Source organism: Macaca mulatta, chromosome 1 (genome assembly GCF_049350105.2).
Source record: "Macaca mulatta isolate MMU2019108-1 chromosome 1, T2T-MMU8v2.0, whole genome shotgun sequence".
In the NCBI taxonomy this organism is placed as follows: domain Eukaryota; kingdom Metazoa; phylum Chordata; class Mammalia; order Primates; family Cercopithecidae; genus Macaca; species Macaca mulatta.
In genome coordinates this window covers 173,852,724-173,876,531 of record NC_133406.1, presented here as the reverse complement: position 1 = coordinate 173,876,531, position 23,808 = coordinate 173,852,724, and the positions used below count along the sequence as shown (strand labels likewise).

Genomic DNA, 23,808 nt, shown 5'->3' with positions numbered 1-23,808 from the left:
CACCTGTTGTGTGAGCTAGTGACTCTCCTCCTATGTACTGACCAAGAGAAATGACAGGGTATATTCATACTCATACCTGTACACATGTATCCATTGCACCTTTATTTGTAATTGGCAAAAACTGGAAAGAACCCAGATGTTCTTCAGTAGGTGAACGTATTTTTTAAAACTGTGGTATATCCATACACTACACAGCCACGAAACGAAATGAACTATTAGTGCACACAACTACATGGACAAATCTCAAAATAATTATGTGGAGTGAAAGAAACAAAAAATCACACACCTTACAATTCTGTTATATAAAATTCTAGAAATTGCAAAAGAAGGTATAGTGACCGGAAGCATATTAACTCTTGCCTAGGGACAGGGAAAGGAAGCAGTGGGAGAGATTACAAAAAGGGATTACAAAAAAGCATAAGGAAGCTTTCAGGGATGATGGAAATGTTCATTTTCTTAATTGTATGATGATTTTACATCATATAATCTCATGGAGTTTTACACTATAAATAAGTTCAGTTTATTATATATCAATTATATCTTCACAAAGTCTTTTTTTAAAAAACAAAGAATTATTTTTCCTTCCACACTATCATCCCATTGTGTTAACTTATCTGACTGATTTTACAATTTTTAACAAATAGACAAATTAATGGAACGAAGAACTAGTTACATGCAGGCAAAAACTTTACCTCATGAGTACATAAAAGAACATGCTAAAGGCATTACTCATGTTACTCGAAGAACTAGGACAAGTCCCAAGAAATAATGTGATGACATTGTACAGTTTACTATCTTGAAATATGCTGCCAAAGATTCAGAAATCAAAGTGAGGGAGAACCACCAGAGCAGAGGATTCTATTCATGAGGCGAAGCTATAGACTTCTACAGAAAGAGAAAAGCCGTGCTTTTCTTCTTACATTTCAAAACATATAAAACAAAATAGTCACTTTGTAAAATAAGTGTTGACCATTTAGTTCTCAGATAAGTTAGAAATGATACACTGCTGGTGAGAGTGTAAATTAATTCAACCATAGTAGAAAGTAGTGTGGTGATTCCTCAAAGGGCTAAAAACAGAACTACCCTTCGACCCAAAGATCCTATTACTGGTTATATTCCCAAAGAAATATAAATCATTCTATCATCAAGACACATGCATTGGTATGTTCATTGCAGAACTATTCACAATAGCTAAGACACAGAATCAACCTAAATGGCCACCAGTGGTAGACTAGATAAAGAAAATGTGTTATATGTACACCATGGAACACTACACAGCCATAAAAAAGAATGAGATCATGTCCTTTGCAGGAACATGGATGGAACTGAAGGCCATTATCCTTCCCAAACCAACACAGGAACAGAAAAACGAACACCTCATGTTCTTACTTATAAGTGGGAGCTAAATAATGAGAACACGTGGACAGAAAGAGGGGAACGACAGAAACTGGGGCCTGCTTGGGGGAGGAGGCTGGGAAAAGAGAAAGGTTCGCAAAAAAAAAAAACCTGGCAAGTACTATGCTTAGCACCCAGGTGACAAAATAATCTGTACACCAAATCCCCAAGTCATGTGTTTACCTATATAACAAACCTGCACATGTACCCCTGAACCTAAAATGGAAGTTAAAGTATTTTTTAATGGAATTGTAAGAAAATACCGTTTATCTCTTCTGCACCTCTTCTGCTGTTTAACATTGCCTCATAAATTGTTTTTCACAGCTGTTTTGATTCAGTTTGATTCAGTGTATTGACATCGGTTTTCTCTCTCTTTCCTCTCTGTGTTTTGATATGCCAGATGTATCGTTAAGATTACTGGAGAAATGGTGTTGTCATTTCCTGCTGGCATCACCAGACACTTTGCCAACAACCCATCCCCAGCTGCTCTGACTTTTCGGGTGGTAAATTTCAGCAGGTTAGAACACGTCCTGCCAAATCCCCAACTTCTCTGCTGGTAAATATGATTTTGCATAAATTTTTCAGAGATATATGTGGCTTAGTACTTTGTACTTAGATGAGGGATATATCTTAGCAAGAGAGTCGCACTATAGTGAAATTACCACCACTCAGATATATTTGTAGATTCAAACATGGAATCTGCCAGCTATCAAAATTTGTTGTGGGTGATTGTGTATGTGTGTGACTGCATATGCATATACATGTTTTAATGGCCGACTATCTCAAGTGGTTAGAGAGACAGAGTAAGAACATCTGTATCAGCAACAGTTTATTCATTGTCTGTTTTACTCATTATCAACAGACAGTGGATGACAATGGCGGGAAATGAGCCAAATAACAAGAATAAAATCCTTTCATTGTATGAGCATCTTTTTATTTTTATTTTATTTCATTTTATTTTATTTTTGAGATGGAGTCTCACTCTGTTGCCTAGGCTGGAGTGCAGTGGCACCATCTCAGCTCACTGCAACCTCAGCCTCCTTGGTTCAAGTGGTTCTCCTGCCTCAGCCTCCCAAGTAGCTGAGATTACAGGTGCCCACCACCACGCCTGGCTAATTTTTGTATTTTTAGTAGAGATGGGGTTTCGCCATGTTGGCCAGGCTGGTCTCAAACTCCTGACCTCAAGTGATCTGCCCGCCTCAGCCTCCCAAAGTGCTAGGATTGCAGCCTTGAGCCACCGCGCCTGGCTTTCTCTTTAAATCAATTGTGTGTGTAGGTGTGATTGTGCATGTGCAGATGCATAATAAAGACATCAAATACAGGTTTAATATTTAATACAATTTCATTATAATGATCATTGCTTTGATGGAACTTTACATGTATGACATAAAATAAACTTTTGCAAATCTGTTTATATAAATATAATTTTCACATTTTCTAGCTATTAAACCTGAATTTGATGTCTTTATTATGCATATGCACAGTCACACAAACCCACATGCATGCATGCTATTAAAATGGTCAATTATACAAGTTAATTATTTGCAGTGAATGAGCTGAAAGGAGTCTTCTTGACAGCTTCTCCATCATGAAGTCCTGATGGTCATCTACAAAGCTCTGTCTGAAGTGGCCACTTTTCTCTTAACTGCCACCTCCCTTGTCCAAGTGACCACTGTCTTTTCCCCGTAGCACTGCAATTGCCTTCTTCTCTCCCTGAATCCAATCTTGCCCGTCTCCAGTACATTTTAGCAGCCAGGTGGTCTTTTATGAGTAAATCAGGTCATCTTCGTTCACAACTCCCTGGTGGCTTCGTATTACCCTTGTCCCAGAATCTAAACGTGTTACCATTGCCTTTGAGGCCTTGAGTTATTTACCTTGTCTGCCTCTCTGTTCTCATCTCCCACCATCCTGCCTCAGAATCCTTTTAGCTCCAGCAAGACCTGTCAATCTCAGAAACAGGCTGAGTCCTTTCCCACAACACGGCTTTTAGTACGTTTCCTCTGCCTGGAATACTATTTCAACCTTCTTCACCTGACTCCAACTCATCCTTTAGTCTCAGCTCTACTCTGCCTCTGACACTATCCCATTCTCCTCCCCAGACCCCCACCAACCAGCCCTAAACTAGTAGTTTGGTGCAAAAGTAATTGCAGTTTCTACCATTACTTTTAAATGACAAAAATCACAATTACTTTTGCGCCAACCTAATAAATTCTGTCCTCTTGTTATTCTCTCTAAAGGTACACTGTTCTTTTCCTTTGTGGCACTTACTACAGTTAATAATGACATATCTATTTGTGTTTCTTCATTCATCCATCTGCCATACAAGACTGTGCAAACCATGAGGGAATGGAAAAAGTCTCTTAATTCAAATTCTTGCTTCAGTTTCCCTCCGTGTTTTGATTGCGCACGTTGAGCCAGTTTATTTTTCAAGGTTCTTCCATCGGAAATTAGGAATTATGTGCCAATATCTTGCCAGTTTGTTTGTAAATATGACTGGTGTCATAGTTACAGCTTTTGTTGCATTTTTAGGCAGTTATGTTGCCAAGTTCTTACGCATATGTGCAAAAGTTGTATACATGTATTAACATATTGGTCTTATACATAGAATCAAATATCACTCAAAAGGGTTTTGCTTACCAAAATATTATATAGACCCTTAAATTATTATTTGCAAAAGTAAAAAAAAAGAAAGAAAGAAAATATATCACATTAATTTGGATCTTATGAACTCTAAATATTTAATCACTATAACAGGGCTGTGATGAGTGACCCTTTAGTCATCTATAGACTCTTTAGTTTTGTTATGCAGTGCCACTCCACTACCTCGACCACCACAACCATCCCCAGTTTTTAAAAAGGTGTTGTTGACCAGGCATCATTCTAGATTGCAGTCCCAGCCTTTAGTGTCTATCATCAGCCAATTGTTTCCTTAATGTTTACTGAAGAAGACTTCATATGTGACCATGGCCCCTGGACATTTTGGTTTGCAATCCCTATGACAGGGGTCAAATTGAAGATTACGTCTACTTTTTTCTTGTGAAAAAAGTTTTGCTTGTAAAAAATATGCGGGAACAAATGTCAAGTCAAATACGAGACTGAAGAATGCTCAAGAAGCCTTGAGCATTTAAGAATTCCATCCCTGTGTAAGCATTTGATTGGCAAAGCTTTCTTGGATATTTTTTAAAGCAGGTTCTCTAAGAAATTATCACAGACCTACGACAACTTATTTTGCTATTAAACTCAGCAAATGTATTTCTTTAAAATTGTTTTATATAATTGAGGATTTCCCAATTATTCAAATCTACTTAGTACAAATTAATGATATGATGCTAGATATTAATTCTGAACCTCTGTTTTGGCATAGTGGGAAAGTGTACAACTGATATGGGCTGGAATCTGGCTCTGTTTCTTATTAGCTGCATGACCTTAAGCAAATTATTTAATTTCACTGACCCTCTGTTACTCTTACCTCCTGCCCGCTTGTGTAGCAACAGCTTGGAGAGCTTGGGTAACTTAGATGCTTTTCAATTAAAACACTCAGATAGCCCTTATCAGCATCCCTAGCTCAGCCGACAAGGGGCAAAGTCTTCAGGACAACATGTGTTTTCCACCCCCTTCCTCCATTTCCAGGGCCAAAGAGCTTTACCTCGTCCTCAATAACCTTATATCCAAGGACAGCAAAACCACACTGGTCACACTGAGACTTGGCCACCCTTTCCTAACAGATCAGTGACAGTTTTAAGGCCCTGGTGTTTTTTACTCAGCTTTCTTGATTTATAGGAATTCTGGAGACTGAATCATAGCAACTTGCTTTTGACCTGTCTTTTCAATTTTTCACTGTATCAGTCTTCTCTCTTCTCAACCCCGAATTTTCTCTTTTTATAACAAGTTTGCTCATCTTTAGAAACAAAGACAATAATTCTTCCTTTGTAGGGTAGATTTTAATGAAATAGTTTATAATAGCATATAATAGGTGCTCAAGAAATTATAACTACTGTTATTGTACTATATAGGATATTCTGAAAGTGAAATGTCAGCAAATGTGTGTGACAAGTAACTGAATCACTTGTGGCTTTAGCTTCCTCATTATATGGGAAATGAGTTATATGTTTGTACACTCTTGCCTGATTCTTTTTATCACTGAGATGAGCATTTGCAAGATAGATTGGGTAAGTGGTCTGTATACAGGCCTCTGAGCAAAGCTAAGACTCTCATAGGGATAGAAAACTTCTTAGCTTGTAAAGATTCTGCTCTTCTTCTGTATTATAACTACAATGATTGTCATTTAAACTCCAGGATCGTCTTATAAGTGAAGTGAAATCTTTGATGATTTAAATGCTCATGGATGAAATATTATGAATGCTGAAAAGGTAGCATGGTAATTTTAGTATCACTGTTTTCTGCTTAGTTGGTGATAAAGGCCATGTTTACATTTGGTCAAATATTTCGCTAGATAATTTCTGAGAAACTACTGGTCAAAGTAATTCAAAAGTAAATAAATGTATTCAGTTCCTTAATTGCATTAACTGACTAATTTAGACAAAACTGGTGCAGTAGAAAGGGCTATTAAGTTTGAGTTAATAAATAATTCACTCTTGAAAGCACCCAATTATCGCTGCAATTAGTTAATATTACTGAGCACTCACTGAGACTGATAGCAACACAGTAGCTCCTCCCTGTGGATATTAATCTACCAACACAAGAGCATTCAGAACTGTATTTGTACGAAAACCACACCACTGTTAATAGATTCATAATAATCTCTACAAATTGTCAAAAGATGGCTCTACATATCAGAAGACAATTTGCTAAGATGCTTCTTGTAGGGTTTGTATTTGTTTTAAGATGCTACTCAATCATTTTTCTTCCCAAATGAACAGTGATAATACACAAAATGATGCCAATACCAAGGAATTCTGGGTAAACATGCCAAATTTGATGACTCACCTAAAGAAAGTGTCTGAACAAAAACCCCAGGCTACATATTATAACGTTGACATGCTCAAATATCAGGTAAGCCTATTTACATGGTCAGTATCTCTTTCACATGACATACTTCTTGTCTAAAGTACCTGTTATTGAATAAAAATAACCAAAGTAATGCTTCTTTTAACATTATTTAAAAGCTATAACTCATTTTTCTAAATGGAAACTTTAAAAGACAACTTGGGGACTACTGACAAAAATATTCATACATGTTCTTATTAGTTTAAGCTTACAAGTAAAACATTTTATCACAAAATTAGAGAAATGTGCCACAAAAAAGGAAGTCGCAGAACATTATACTAATTAAGATTATAAGTTTATATTGATAAACAAGATGATTATAATTTTGTTAAGAACATTACTATACTACAACCTCTTATTTTAAATGATTCAATGTAAACAATCTGCTTTCATTTTTCTAGTAAGAGAGTCCTATGAAAGAATTCTAATAAAATCTAACGTTAAGAAATAGTTCAATAATAAAGCAATGTTTGATATATACAATATATGAGAACTTTCTTTTTGTGTCTAGGATTGACCTTACCTCAAATTATTATTCATACCGGGATCCTGATAGTGCCTGAGTCTCTCATTGATTCCCAGCCACTTGACTGACTGGATTTTTTTTCTTTTTTTTTTTGAGACAGAGTCTCACCCTGTCACACAGGCTGGAGTGCAGTGGCACAATCTCAGCTCACTGCAACATCCACCTCCCGTGGTCAAGCGATTCTCCTGCCTCAGCCTCCTGAGTAGCTAGGATTACAGGCGTGCAGCAGCACGCCCTGCTAATTTTTTATATTTTTAGTAGAGACAGGGTTTCACCATGTTGTCTATGCTGGTCTGGAACTCCTGACCTCAGGTGATCCACCCGCATCAGCCTCCCAAAGTGCTGAGATTACAGGCGTGAGCCACAACACCAGCTGACTGCCTAGATTTTTTTAAACCTTTTTATTTTTTAATTGACAGGTACAATTGTATATCTGTATTAGGTACAACATGATACTTTGAATATATGTGTTGTGGAATGACTAAATTAAACTAACATATGCATTACCTCACATAGTTATTTTTGTGATGAGAACACTTTCCATTCACTGTCTTTAGCGTTTTTCAATAATACAGTATATGGTTATTACCTATAGTCACCACATTATGCAATTGATCCTTGAATTTCTTCCTCTCATCTAACTGAAGTTTTTTGTCCTTTGAGCAACATCTCCCTAAACAAACCCCCACCCCAACCACCTCCACCACCACTACCTCAGCCTCTGGTAACCACCATTCTACTCTCTAATTCTGTAAGATCAACTTTTATTTTTATGTTTATTTTATTTTATTTAGTTAGTTTTTTTAGATGAAGTCTCGCTCTGTTGCCCAAGCTGGAGTGCAGTGGCACGATCTCGGCTTATAGTAGCATCCACCTCCTGGGTCCAAGCGATTCTCCTTCCTCAGCCTACCAAGTAGCTGGGATTACAGGCACGCACCACCATCCTGGCTACTTTTTGTATTTTCGATAGAGACAGGGTTTCACCATGTTGGCCAGGCTGGTCTCGAACTCCTGGCCTCAGGTGACCCCCTGCCTTGGCATCCCAAAGTGCCACTGTGCCCTGCCAAGATCAACTTTCAAATATTTTACATAAGAGTGAGATCATGTGGTATTGGTCTTTCTGTGCCTGGCTCATTTCATTTACCATATTTTTAATGCATTATGATTTTTGATTAAGTATGTTCAGATTAATTCTCTTAAAATGAAGAAAGTTGTACTTTAATAAAAATCAGGATATCTCAAACTCGACTGTGTTTCTCAATCAAATGCCGGTTCTGAATTGATGCTAAAAAGAAATATACATTATATATATTTAAATATATATATATTTATTTATAATAGTTATATATACTATATTTATAAATATATTTATTTATACAAATATTTTAAATATCTATAAATATTTTAAAATATTATATAAAATATACAAATATATAAATATGATGTATTATATGTGAATATAATATATAATATATTATATGTGAATATATTATATGTGAATATATTATATATTATATGTAAATACAGGTAGATATCATTATTAAATATACATGTAATATATGTATATTTGGGAGTGTTAGGACCTAGCAGATACATATATATATTTAATTTTTTTATTTTATTTAATTGGTTTAGAATGCAATCCAAGTATCTGTACTTTGTGTAAGTTTCTCAAGGGAGTCTATGCATCCTATGCTTTGGAAAACATTTATTTAAATTGTTGTAAGGAAACCATTTAAAGTGAAATATCTATATAATGGTATATTTTCCAAAAATGCAAAAGAATATAATTTTTCCTTGTGAGAATAGTATATACTCTTCAAACATTATGGATAATACTGAAAAAATATGTAATATGGTATAAATTCATCACTTACAAATTAAAATATAATAGAAAACACATTTTATATAACATTTTCCCAAAATATTTTAAAATGCTTAGTGACTGCTTTATGCTTTGAGAGAAATGAAAGGAAATAAGAAAGGAAAACTCTAAATGTAATTCTTTTTCTGAATGAGAAATTAAATTTCAAGGCAGAAGTTAAATTTCATGTATGGTTTGCATCCCCAAAGTGTGAAAATAAGATGGCAGTTCCTTTCCTTCGTGGACGCTAGTTATATACACTGCATGTACATCTTCACTTCAGATAAAAAAAAATTTTAATCATTAAATCCTATAGAGTTTTTTCATTTCCATGTTTGTTATTAAGTAAATCTAGAAATTAGACAGGATTCACCTATTGCAGTATGAACTTTGTGTAAAGTATTAAAGTGTAGTCAAGGGCTGGACATGATGGCTCACGCTTGTAATCCTAACACTTTGGGAGGCTGAGACGGGAGGATCACTCGAGCCCAGGAGTTCGAGACTAGCCTGGGCAACATAGTGAGACCCCGTCTCTACTTTTTTAAAATAAATAAAGTGTAGGCAAGATACTGAATTCTAGAATTAAGTCAGCTTCCTACTGGCCACTGACATAGGTACTTAATATCCCAGAACCTCAGTTTCCTCATCTTCAAATAAGGGTAATAATGATATCTACCTATTTTATAGCTTGCTATAAGAAGTTAATAGCCTAATATATTTCAAAGTAATTTGAAATGTAAACAGCCCAAGACTTGCTGCTTTATTTTAACGTGTGCTCTGAGGAATCCCTTTTGCTGTTATTTAGCTGTGTTTTTGTTGTTGTTTTTTAACAATGCAAGGAATTGGGTGGAGAAGCACAACTAGCATTTTGTGGAACTGCCCTTAAACGCAGCACATTTAGTTTCTGGCCCAAAAGCATCCCCTGGAAATTGGGGCAATCAAAAACACATTTTCATATATCCAAAAAGCACCTCCCCAGGTAGAGGAACTATAATCAGGTTGAGAACTACTGCTGAAGACAGAGTTCAGAAAAAGGGGTGGGGGAGGGGGATTCTGCTCTGCTTTTGATCTGCTTTAGTTAATAGATTTCTAAATAAATGTTTGCCTGCAGAAAGCATTATGCTGCCAATCATCTTCAAAGTTTAAAAACTATAATGGTTAACTAGCTTAAATTGTCATCAAAAGCCGTATCTGTCATTTTATAAAAGAATCCATTTTGGGGCTTGTTTCTGCCACAGCCACTCCTGCCTTCAGAGTTCAATCTACCCTCAGGACCCTTCTCCATGGTGATCATATGTGCAGGCATTTCCTAGACAGTTGTTTATATCCTTCAAAATCAGCAAAGCTCATCACACTCCATGAATAAAAATCCAAGGGCATAGACACCACTCATCTGATCCCTGCAATGTACATGTACTTGTGAGAGGTGACTTTCTTAGAGACTTATTCAGCGCCATAATGAATGATCGAGAAATTGTAACACTGTAAATTTTTCGCTATGGACCCAGAATTCACATCAATATTATTGTCTTTAGATCAATGTTTGTTGATTCTTCAAACCTGGCTTTTTCCTGGTCAAGCTCACAGCTGATTCTATTTAGTATCGACAGTAGATTCCAGCGCTGTAGCACTTCCAGCTAAAGGAATCCCAAAGGAAGTAAAAACTGGAAGTAACTTCCATCTACTCCCTTTGGGATTTGCCAAAGTAAGGACTTGAAACCAGGTATGAAATCCCAAAGGAGTAATAATAACTTACCCTAGTCTAACTCACTGGTTTGTTGTTGAAGAGAAAATATGGTAAGAATATTAATAGGTGGCATTTATCAAAATGTAATTCCTAGTGTGTGCTAGGCATCCTGCTGAGTGTTTCACAAAAAAAAAAAAATCTCCTTCAATCTTCCTGACAACTCTATAGGTAAGTATTATTGTTGTAATTCCCATTTAGCAGATGAGGAAAGAACTGAAGCTCAGAGGGGTTTAGGGACTTGTCCAAGATCACTCAGCTTATAAGTGGAGCAGCAGAATCAGAATTCACACCTGGGACTGTCTAGCTTCCTGGCCTCAGCTCCCAGCCAGTGTACTATTCCACCTCCTTAACTGACATGAAGTGTACTGGAAACTCCAAAGTGCCACTGACACTAGTAGCTGCTATTTTTAGTCTGTAACAGTTTACCTGAAGCACCCAGCTCTCTCTCACAGCACCCTTCACGGTGCCTGTCACTCACAGTTGCTTGTGAGCAGCATAAACAACACTATGACATTTTGATGTCTAAGAACATCCCTGTGGGAGAAAATCATAGCTTCTGGTTTTGTTTCAGATTATTGGTCGAGCCTTAAATATTCTCTTCCCTGTCATTTGGCAAGGTGTCTGCCCAGGGCATTCAGTCCACGCCCCTGAACCTGGCAGTGAATTGGCGATGTGAACCTTCAAGCACTGACCTGCGCATAGATTACAAATACAATACAGATGCAATGACGACCGCTGTGGCCCTCAACAATGTGCAGTTCCTGGTCCCCATCGATGGAGGAGTCACCAAGCTCCAGGCGGTGCTCCCACCAGCAGTCTGGTATGAAGCCTCCTGTTCTCTCCACCAAAGGGCTCCTCTGGGTCAAGGGGTCATAGACTTCTTAGAGCTTGTGTGTCCTGTAGGAGGAGATGACAGCGGGCCTGTGTATTAGGGTTCAGGGCAGGAAATAGAAACCGCTGGTAGCTATTTTAAGCAAAAACTAATTCAACAGGGACTTCAATGCTCACACAATGGTGGAAGTGCTAAAGAAACAGGCTGGATCTCCAAAAATGCCTCCCAGAGCTCTACAGAACTGGCCTGCCACAATCCAGGGAAGGGGAGAAATTAGAAGGCCACCGGTAGAGCCACAGCATTCAAGAAGCCACAACTGTAACTCTGATCCTAGGACCAGCAAGCTCCTATTGGTACCTCCTTAAGTGCTTCTTGGCACCCACAAATTAGAGGCTAGAGTGGACCCCTGGTGTTAGAAGATCCCCACATCAGAGTTAGACTGCTGGTCAGAGGAGAACAGTCAAGAAAGCTGCGGGAGAATGGCCTCTGCCTCCTTTCTGTCTTCTAAATCTCAAACCCTGCATGCAATTGGTAAACCTAATTTGTAACTAGGACCCTAACTGCAAAGGCCTCTGAGAAATGTAGTGTTTCATTTTGTAGCCTCTGAACTATAAAAAGGCACACTAGAGAAGGTATGGGACTAGAAACTGAATAGATACATTGTGCCTATATCATCTGTTATATAGGACTTGTTCTAGAAAGAGCATTTCATTTTTCCACATGACTGTCAGAAGCAGAAACTGGAATTTGTTTTAAAAATGAATGTCAGTGGCTTAAGCCTGTAATCCCAGCACTTTGGGAGGCCGAGACGGGCGGATCACGAGGTCAGAAGATCGTGACCATCCTGGCTAATACGGTGAAACCCCGTCTCTACTAAAAAATACAAAAAACTAGCTGGGCGAGGTGGCGGGTGCCTGTAGTCCCAGCTACTCGGGAGGCTGAGGCAAGCGAATGGCGTAAACCCGGGAGGCGGAGCTTGCAGTGAGCTGAGATCGCGCCACTGCACTCCAGCCTGGACAAGAGAGCGAGACTCCGCCTCAAAAAAAACAAAAAAAGGATGTCAGCCAGATCATGACCCCAATTTAAATTACCTTAATTAATTGATTAACTAATACTTCCATCTATCTTCCCATGTATGTTTCAGCAAATTTATTTTTTTTTAATTTTAGCTCTACTTTGTCCTCTAAATATTCATTTTACCGTTTTCTAGCTAGTTACAATAAGGACAGGGAAAAAAGAGATTTATGTATGTTTGGGAGGGGAGAGAGAGACAGGGAATTTTAAAATTGTAGTGAAACTTTTCAAGCTCTATTTTTAAAAATTAATACTATCTGGAAAAAAAAAAAAAAACAGCATCCACTAAACAAAAACTCTTGGATATGCAAAAACCTTTTACCTAATTCATTTTTAGGAATGCTGAACAACAGAGAATATTGTGGAAGATTCCTGATATCTCTCAGAAGTCAGAAAATGGAGGTAATGGAATCACAAGCTTATTTTATTTAACATGTAAAGCTAAAATGGCTTTTAGGTATTTGCCAACTATTACCCAAAACATGTAGCAATAAAAACAAGCAGAATATTTCACTCCATTTTTGCATTTACTTATTTCAATTAATAAAAGCAAATAATTCTTCAATCAATTCTCTTTTACCCCTTTTCTACAGACTCATCAAACTATCGTTTAGGCCTTTTAAGGAGGCATGTTTTCATCCTGTGTCAGATTCCACACTCCCTGATTAGACATTTTTCACTCTCCTCAGATATTAATCATAGGTTGGAAAATACAAGGGCTTCCAAGTAGCACATCTTCAAATTTTGAGGTACCATCTCACGAAAGTACACTTTTACCAGTGTGCAAATAGAGTTGCTCATAATATTCAATGATAAACTTCATTTAATCACCATTTTGTCAATGAAGTCTGATTTTGTATGTTAATTTTTGAATGCAATCTCCAAAATTATATCCAGAATATTACATTGACTGTTACCTTGTAATAATGTTTGTTTGTTTTTTTTAGGGGTGGGTTCTTTGTTGGCAAGATTTCAGTTATCTGAAGGCCCAAGCAAACCTTCTCCATTGGTTGTGCAGTTCACAAGTGAAGGAAGCACCCTTTCTGGCTGTGACATTGAACTTGTTGGAGCAGGGTATCGATTTTCGCTCATCAAGAAAAGGTTTGCTGCAGGTAAATGAGTATCTTGATTTTTTTTATTTGCATAAATAATGTTGCCTTAGCTACTCTTCCTTAAGAGGAATAGATTGTGATTTTCTCATCTTTTTCCTCCACCTCTTTTCCACTCCCAACCCCCATCCCAATTAGAAAACAAACCAGGTATTGAATGAAGTAGAAATAGGACAATGAAATAGGACAGTGAATCAGAAGTCGGAAGGCTCTGACTTCTAACTCTGTTTCTTAAGTGGGACTAGTTGTTCCCATTATATAGATGTATATACTGAGGTTAATGGAGTAAATCCTACTTTTATTATATTGATGAACGAGACAAATACTGTGTGCTTTTTTTTTTTTTTTTTTTTTATGGTGAGCTGCAAGCTCCACCTCCCAGGTTCACGCCATTCTGTCTCAGCCTCCCGAGTAGCTGGGACTACAGGTGCCCACCACCAAGCCCGGCTAATTTTTTGTATTTTAGTAGAGACAGGGGTTCACCGTGTTAGCCAGGATAGTCTTGATCTCCTGACCTCGTGATCTGCCCACCTCAGCCTCCCAAAGTGCTGGGATTACAGGCGTGAGCCACTGCCCCCAGCCTTGCCTTTTAATGTATCTCCCACCTGAAAACTTTTTATTCTCTGACAGGGCTTCATAGAGTTTAGACTTGTCAGGTTTAGCTGAGATCTGGGAGAATCTATTTTTCATTTTAATCACAAACTCAAAGAATCTAGGCCACAGATCAAAAATGGTCACCCATAAGCTGAATGTGGCCATGAGACAAGTTTTATTTGGCACACACCATGGGGTTTTGTTTTGTTTTTCAATTGGGGGAGAGGAACTCTCTAATACTAGAGTGATTATACTTTTCAGTGATTTGCTGGGATAAATCCTGGTTTTTCATGCCTGTTGTACTGATGTAATTATTAATTATACCCTTTTCACTCTCGAAAATGATCCAAGTTGGAAAATAAGTTATATGAGCACCCTTTCTAAAATAAGTTGCATTCTCACATCCAGAAATAAATCTCCCAATCTATCCTGGGCAAACCCCAAACCTCTGCAAATTGTGGATCTATGGAAATGTGAAAAGTCAACTAGCCGATCTGAAAAATTGAAAATTGATTTGGAAACATTATGTATCTTTTATTTGTATTGCACCTCTAAAGTATGCAGTATCTGGCTCCTAGGGGTAGGGAAGGAGGAATAGAAATGTTACCCATATAATAATTACATTATTGAACTAGCAGATAACGTGTTAACATGTTGTTTTGTTTTGCAGGAAAATACTTGGCAGATAACTAATAATATCTTATGCAAGGATTTGGAGGATTCATATAATGGAGAACTGATGTATGAGAAACAGGTTTTAATTTTGGTTTGATGAAAACAAACCAATATCTGCACTTGGGATATATCAGGTGGAAAGTCAATGACTTTCAGCTGTGATTTCCCTCACACAATACCATGATGACCAGTCCTACAGTATTTACTTCTAGGTGTAATATTGTTAATGGTTTTAAAATGTAATTATTGTATTTGTAAATTGTACTCTCATTCCAGTAAAGCAGTTAGACACTTGAGTTTTAGCATTTTACCATTCCTGAAATGGATGTAATTCAAACTGTGGTATGTAAATTTAATAGTAGTATTGTTGAATGGCACAATGCTTACAGAGGTAGATTGCATTTTGTCAATATATAAAATTTAAATATAATATTGATAGCTGTCATAAAGGGGGTGCCACACATTAAAGAAACTTAAGTGGAACCAGAAGAAAAAGAAACAAACTTACTTTTCTTCAATCCTTAGTATGTTTTACTCTAGTGCTAAATAAAAATTCTATCTTCAAATGTTTAGTGGGTTAAATTGAGAAACTATTTCAGAAAAAAATTCTAAGGTTACAGCATATTCAAAGAAAAGCATTAGTTACCACTTTTTAAAAAGCTTTTTTTTCAAACTGCAAATTTCATAAAAATGCAAACTGTGTAAACAGGGCCTCTTATTTTTATAACTTGTGTAAAAAGGGAAAGCAATTCATATTTAAAGTTTAAGTATATTAAATTATAATCAAGAGTAAAGAAGATGTTGAAGTCTTAACTACTCGCCCCTCTCTACAGTTTAGCAAACATGTGGGGATTGCTGAATAATCAGTCAGACTAAAACCAAAATTGTGATTTTAAGATTTCAAGACTTTCCATAGCTGAACTGGCTAACAACTTTTGCTTAATTACTCTGAATAGATGATCTTACTCATCCAGTATGGGGGAATGATACCTCGCGTCTTCCTCTTTCTCCACAGGAAATCAAAACACTGAGACTGAGAATTTTAGGGGAAAAAAAAAGTCCCCTGTTTAGATCCAGAAGGATTTTAATCATTGTTTATATCATTTGAGAATGAAAAAATAAGCTTTATAAATGAAATTCTATTCACATTACTGTGTAATAAATTTCCTTTCAGATGATTAAGATTCATTGTATAAAACTGTAAATCTTTGCCATTCTTGGAGAAGTAAGAGGAGAGTTACCAAAAATGTATGTCATTTCATCGTTGCAAGGTATAATAAAAACTGTAATTATTCAATCTGTCCCCACCATATGAACATTAGAAAGACGAACTTCTTCAGGAGTCTCAATTGTAAAACCTTCCCTCATTCAGATCTGAAAATGTTAGTTTTCCTTTAAGTCCTAGAACTTATTGAAACATAAACCAATTTATATTATAGGTTATGTTATTAAATAACTATAATTATTAAGTTATTATTTTTCTAATTAGTCGTTAAATTTTCATTTTATATCCACTCAAATTTAACAAAGAATCTTTAGCCCCTTTAAATTTTAGAATCAAATTAAATTTTTAAAGTCTTACTTCTAAAATGAGATTGTGACTGGCAATTGTTTACAGTGCAACTTTTTAAATTAATCTTTGTACTCCTCTATTAGTGCTTGCTACCAAAAGAATGTTCCATATGATTTGTTTTACCCTGGGAAAATTCTTACTATTCAACAAACTCTCAGTCGGCTCCCTAAAGCAGTCTGGTGTTGAAGTTTCTTTGAACAAACTAATTAGTATACTCATTTTATGTAAAGGTATCCAATTTGGTTTTGAAACCAAAATAGAAAATGCAAAATTCTAAATTCCATGAAACATGGAATTTATGACACCAAAATCAATGGAGAGTAAGTAGCAGAAAACTGAGAATTGTCCAGCATATGGATATAACAATGTGTTTTTAAGTAATCAATTCATTTAAAAATTTGAATATTAATACAAAGCATATTAAAAAACGTGTAAATATTACTGGTTCTCATGTCTTTGTATTTATATTTTATTTTGTTTTATTTTGTATAGCTCTGGAATGAATTAGTAATTAAACGCAAGGGTTTTTTTCCCAAAAAATAATTTTATTGATTTTTTAAAATGTAATTAAAAGCATAGATTACAGTAATCTCTAACATTATTCAAATGTTTCTAGGGACTAAATTAGAAACTATGAAGAAATCCTGTAATTCCTTAATTGGTCTTTATGAAACAGAATGGGAGTCAGCAATTTCAAAATGATTGAACTATGAATAACCAGAACCTCAATAGAAAATGTATCCCTTCATCTCTCAGAAAAGACCTCAAATAATAACACAGAAAGCTGGTATCAGGGATTTGTATTTTGACATTTTGTTGTTCTTTTTTTAATTTTGTAGATTATAATCTCCTGTTACATCTATATCCACAGTACTGTAGAATAAGAATTCATGTCCTGAAAATGATCCTAGGCAATGAAAGAGTCCAGTTATCAAAGACATTAAGTCAGATTCATTTGTTCATTTTATTCCCAAGTCAGAATAAAATGAACTAGTAGGTATTAAAACTATTTTCAGTACTAGGGGTTAAAACAAAAAGAAATGGTTCCAGTTAACCAGAACACCATTTCCTGAACGTTATGGTCTTTAAAAGGTTTTGCTTTAGTAAGATAAAAAGTATAAATGATGCTACTTTATTTTGGCAACATGGAAAGTATGTTTTTCTTTTCCAATAAATTCCATATTTTCATGAAATTTTTAAAAATAAATTTTTATTAAGAATTAGTCTGAATTTTATCATAATTGAAATTTATAATTACTAAGAATTAAATTTTTAATCATTTTTAAAGTTGTATTCTTCTCTACACCCACAGCCAAAATGGAAATTCACTGTATGGTATTTGGGAATATATTTCACCTGTAAAAGAAAGAATGTCCACAATTCAAAGGGTTTTGAGTTAATAAATAGGAATCCCTCAGTCAAACTACAGAATTTTTTTCGCTTTATATATTCTTAGTCAGCAAAGTATTTGAGCTATAATTACACATATTTCCACTTCTAAATCTTCTTTTAGAAAGCAGATAACTATAATACTACAGTTGGGTCTACCCCTAACTCCTGCTGTATGATATTGGACAAGTCACTGCCCTTTTCGGTTTCTCATCTTTAGAATGAGGAGTTGGGATTGCCAGTGGTTTTCAAGCTTTTCTTAACAGCAGGGCATTTGTTTCTAATAAAATTGCACATGGAATCCTGGTAGGCAAAACAGCTCAAAGAAATGCAGGAGTTTCTCCAACAGTTTAAATCAGGGCTCCCCAAAGCGTGGTTTAAACACCATAACAACATGCAATGATCTGTCAAGTGTCTTCCAACTCTGAAGTTCCACAGTTGTAATTTATTCAGATAAACCACCTTTTGAGGCTTTATAAGCAAACTTGTAAAAATCATAGTAATTGAATGATACACAATAAAAACTGACAGAGTGTTTACCACGTAGCAGTCACTACAGATATTAGCTCATTTAATCCTCTTATCAATCAAAAACTTGTAAGTATTCTTTTTAATTCCTGTTTTACAAGTGATGACACTGAGGCTTAAATAGAATAATTAATTTCCCCAAAATGACACTGCAGCTGAAAGTAACCCAGTTATTCTGACTGCAGAGGAAATGCCTTAATTGCTTTGTCCATCCTGAACAAAAAAAAAATCTGTTTTATGTCACTGTACATACTTCATTTGAATGCCAAGGTAAAAGCCACCATGAAAAACCATTACCAAAATAAGGATAATTCCAATAACAAAATTGTCAAAAAAGAATCACTGCTTCTCAAAGTATGATTGGTGTCATCACTTATTAATGTTTTGTATCATCACTTATTAATGATTTTGTCTTGGTCACCACTATGCCTAGAAGATAGTAGGGACTGATAAACATTGTTAAACACCGTAACAACACACAATGATCTATGAAATGTCAATGTCTTCCATCCCTGAAATTCCATGATTCTACTTTACTCAGATAAACCACCTTTTGAGGCATTATAAGGTAACATGTATAATCAAGTTCATACAAGCTATACACAGTAGGCATCGATAAATTTGTATTGACAGCATAAACTTCTAGGGATGGGATTTGGGAATATACATTTTGATAAGTGCCCCAAATTTGAGAATCATTGCTCTAGTAGATCTCTAAGGTCCTTCTTAGTTCTGACATTATATCAGATTTTAAGCATTAAATTCTAAGATGAAAAACATTTTTCTAGTCAGTTTATTTTTCATTCAGTCCACTTAATTGCCTACAATCTTAAAAAATATATATTTTTTTCCTAGGAAAATTCCTATCTTTTTCTTAAAGTTACTCTGTTATACTATCTCAGTCTCAAAGTAGCCTGAAATGCCTTTTCTCATTTTCGTATTTCTGTCCTTTTCTTCAGTGTCTTAAAAGACTTGAAGTAGAAGGGAGGTTGCAAGCTGTTATTTATTCAAACACAAAATCCTAATAAATGTTTCCTTCTTTGCAAGGGACATTCAGATCTCTAACTTGTGAGTTGAACCTATTTATTTTGTAAGCTTTTGACTTTACAAACATGTGGTATCCTCATTCTAAAAGAGTCGCACCAATATTTTTTCTCAAAATAGCCACAGGCTGTAAATTAAATTGAACAATACAGTAAAATATGCGGATACATACTAAACAGATGAGTGTGTGTGTATGTGTCTGTGCTTAAGCTTTTCCTTTTCCAAAAGATTATATATTTGAGCAAAATCCCATTCAGTCTGAATGTACTCATTTTGCCACATGGTTTTCTGATCAGCAAATTTTTTTAAAAAATGAAAGCATGATATTATATTTAATAATAGAAAAACAAGAGTGATCTCTAAATATAGCCTTGAAAGTTAATGTAATATTATGTATCCATACAATGAGTCAAATTAAATGGTTGATATAAATGTACAAATCAATCCAAGTCACACTGATTAAAGGGACTATTCGAATGACCAGCCTCACCACCTTTTACTGTGTGCACTTTCCTCTTAAGGCTTTATTGTATTTTCCCTGCTCCTTTAGGCTTTTTTATCATGTGGAAACAGTATCTAAATGCCATTCTCTCACTTATGAATTAAATATGGCTACCATTAATGTTCCTTTTTGTCAGTGGAGTGTATGGCAGGAAAATGAAACAGGAATACATTGCTTAAGTCTCTAAATATTAAAACAAACAAACAACAACAAAACACTTGCCTTTCTCTTGTGTCATTGCTTCAATGTTCTGTCATCTTCTGCAAGCTAGAGTTGCATTGTTGATATCTAATTAAGATCTAAATATCTTTCATGAAGGAATGTTAAATGTAAAGTCTGTTGAGTTGACCATGGTGAATCTCTTGATTGGCCCTCGTTTAATATCTGATTTCTTTCCTAACTGGGTATGTCTGTGAGGAAAAGATACCTCATAGTTGACATTGACCATGGGTATAATAATTTATTCTCCAGGATTAACTTCTAAAATTATTTTTCCTTTGATTTCTAACTGCCTCCTTCTATCCCTAGAGTAATACCTTGCCTATCTTAAATACATCTTTATCCTTGTAAAAAAATGTTTTGGCAAAAAACGAATATATTTTTTAATGTCCCATAATGTTTTAAAGGAAAGAAGTAAAGAGTATTTGGGCTATGCTCACCAATATTCCAGTATTTTACAAATTGTGTTCTGGAAGATATTCATTGTGGTCTGAGAACAAATGGTCCTATACTATAATTCTCTCTCCTTGGACATTAATAATAAATGTTAGTGTTTAATGAAGCTTAAGAAAGTTATTGAATGAGGTAAAAACTTTTTTTTTCTAAGCACACCTTGAGAAACCTTTGGAAAAGTTTTCTTTTAACACTAGTTTATATATCCTTCAATAATTGTAAATAAAATAACCAGGAATGCTTTGAAAAAATGCTTCTGGAATTTTGTTTTAATTTTAAGGGAATTCCTGTCATTTCAAATGAATTGTTATCTATTTTAAATTTCATTAGTATCTCTTAGTGAATTTAACTTTATCATCTAAAATATTCAAAACAATAAAATTTTTTAAATTGTTTTTGTATTATTTTTAAGGCTTGCACCTATGACCAGCATATCAGACCCCATCTGTTGAAGATGTTTCCAATTATTTGCAGTGTGGAATTAATGCCAGTGAATAATCTGCAGCAATGTTTTACTAAACAGCTTTAGGAAACTGAATCATGATAGATCCATGTTGACAGTATTTTTACATAAGCTTATCAGAAATTATATTTAAAACATTTTGGGGAAAGCCAAGAGCAGTGCACTGTTTAGCACAGATTTTGCGAGATTCTCTACTCTTAATGAGCATTTCACAGGTTTTTGTTGTTGGTGGTGGTGGTGGTGGTGGTGGCTTTTTTTTTTTTTTGCTTTGCTTTACTTTGCCAATCAGTTGCTTTTTTAGCAAATCAACAACGTTTCTTTAAAAACTTCCTGGGTAAATTGTCTGTTATCATATAGAAAAGAATCAAACTGAATCACTTTACATTTCTCTAAAGATAGTTCAGTTTTTAATCCATCCAGAATTTGTGAATCAGCCTGATAGATCATAAGCCATGTATAATTTTAAAATGTTCCATTGAATGAGTATATCATACAAATGTTAATTCCATCTCACTCATTCAGTTTTATATTACTTTTATGACTTTTTATCTGGCAAAGTAAATGTTTGATATTATTCATATACCATCGCTCTAAGGTATTTTAAATCATACAACAAGTAACTATCACAAGGACCACTGTCCCAAGATCCAAAGTCAGATTTTTTTTTTTCTTTTCAAGTTGCTAGAATGATCATTCATATAGCTGTTTTGACTTTTGATGTCAGAATTTAGTTTTTGCTTTGTTAAATAGACATACATGGAAGAGTTGTCTCCTGTCTAATTCATATTCTCTCTCTCTTTATCTCTCTCTCTCTCTTTCTTTCTCTCTGTGTGTATGTCTCTCTCTCTCTCCTCTCTGTCTAAGGGGAATTGGAAAATTGCTGCTGAATAATTTTTCTTGAAAAAGCCAAGTGTTGATATGATGATATATTAATCTTATTTATGAACAGAGCCTCCCTACAGGCCAAGCAGTAACGTATACAGCTGACTTTTTAAGTTGTTTGAACACGATTGTTTTTGATTAAAAAGAATTTTTGGGTTTTTTTACTTGTATAGTAAAAGATCATATGAATTAAATGCTCAGATATTAATTTTCATTCCTACTAAGTGGCCATGTAAGGCATTGATTTTTTTAAACTTGAACAATATAAGAAACTAGGAATCTCAGAAAGATTGTGCTGTGTTTCTATAGGTAATGAAATCCTGTCAACTAAGGAAAATGCTGTGTGTAATTTGATTTGGTGGTAGCCTTTATTTAGAGCTCTCTTTGATCTATGTAGCAAAAATAGACTAAATTTCTTTTTAATCTTGTACTGAGTACATAATTTCACAAAAATACCTTGGGTATAAAATATTTATAAAAGGAATTGTGGATTAAAATACTCAAGATACTTTTAAAATTTAGTCAAAATGTTGATTCCCAGCCTTTTTCCTACACGTCTATTTCAAAAAAGTATACTTTATTCTGACAGCCATTACTGCTTAGTCTGTGATGAAAGCTTTACTGCTTCTATGCTGTGCTCAGGAGAAAACCAACAACAGAAGCGAAGGCTTGCTCCTTCACAGAATTGCAGCAAAGCTCTCTGCTGGCAATGGTGACAGGAAAGTGTGTAATTGACTTGTTGAAGATAATCATGAGATCATCTGAACATTACTTGCCTTATAAGTTAGAAATAGTATGGATATCACTTTTTGTAAATAATAATTTTTGTGTTTTTGTTCATAATTTTCCCAATCACCTATTTCACAAAATCCTGAATATGCAATTATTTATTATGACACATTACTGCAACTAGGGCTCCCATTCCAGAACAAAGTTTAATTCTATATGTAAGTTGTTACTGAAATGTGATTTCTTTTTCTGGAAAATAAATGAAAAATATGAAAATAAATTGAATTGTAAATCTCTTTTACTGTCAGCCTCTTAAAATTTTACCCTCATTTCTGGAAAACTTCATTCCATGTTTAGGGTAGGGATGGTGGGCCAAAGGTCTGACAAAGGTCAAGGGTTTAGAGTTAGACAAATCTCAGCTCTGTGATTTAAGTATCGACTTGAGCATGTTACTCAACGATTCTACATTTCCTTATCTTAAAAAAAGATAGAGCAATGTCCCCTATGTCATAGACGCTGAACAGATTCAATGAGATAATGTTTATCCATCACCCAGCAGTTCCTACCTAGTTCATAGTATATTCAGTCAGCAGTCCTTTCCTGATCTTATCTTTCCGTGAGTAGGGATTGGGATAGGCAAAAGAACCTATTGCTCTTCTTCCAACACTATCCTAACACTGTGCTCCACCGGAATCCCAATGTATTACTGTCAGTTAATGCTAATTGCTGCAGGACACTCATCAAGAGCCATGCCCTTGGCTAGGTGCTTGGAGGCATCTTGTGTCTGTTTCCAATGATTGCCCACTACAGGAGGGTCCCTATAGTGTTTATTTTGTTTGCTTTTGGTTTGGGGAGGCCCGATGGGCTTAGGCTGGGGATAGTCTCTAAGGAAGAGGAAAGGCCCATTCATACCAGCAGGTAGGTCCTCAATCCCAAACAGTCTCCATTTCAAAGCTTCTTAGCCATTAACAGGCTCGGAAGAGGCGTGTTAAGGAAAGTGAAAGAACCCAGTCCCGTTTGTAATACATTGGAGTTAAGACCATGAGTTTCAGGGGCCCTGGGCATATTATTTAACATTTTAGAATCTCCAAATCCTTTAAAGGGAGAACATTCCTTTCTTGACAGAGTTATTGGGACGACTAAATCCCAATGTTTGTCGGTATCTGGGGTATCTGGCCAATGTAAGCGCTCAATTACCTCCAT

General features: G+C 35.4%; 1 protein-coding gene across 13 annotated transcripts in view; it reads left to right on the top strand.

Annotated features, from left to right (window-relative positions):
- The window catches only part of SGIP1 (SH3GL interacting endocytic adaptor 1), a 216,272-nt gene extending 193,371 nt beyond the window's left edge, over positions 1–22,901 (top strand). For 7 of the 13 annotated variants that reach the window (XM_077951325.1, XM_077950823.1, XM_077951260.1 and 4 more), the window contains 6 exons: positions 1,796–1,951; positions 6,276–6,408; positions 11,157–11,359; positions 12,783–12,847; positions 13,393–13,557; positions 14,819–16,070. In XM_077951325.1, the coding sequence (XP_077807451.1) occupies positions 1,796–1,951; positions 6,276–6,408; positions 11,157–11,359; positions 12,783–12,847; positions 13,393–13,557; positions 14,819–14,841 (745 nt within the window). In that variant the 3' untranslated portion in view covers positions 14,842–16,070. 13 annotated transcript variants of the gene reach the window in all.
- Positions 22,902–23,808: the final 907 nt, after the last annotated feature.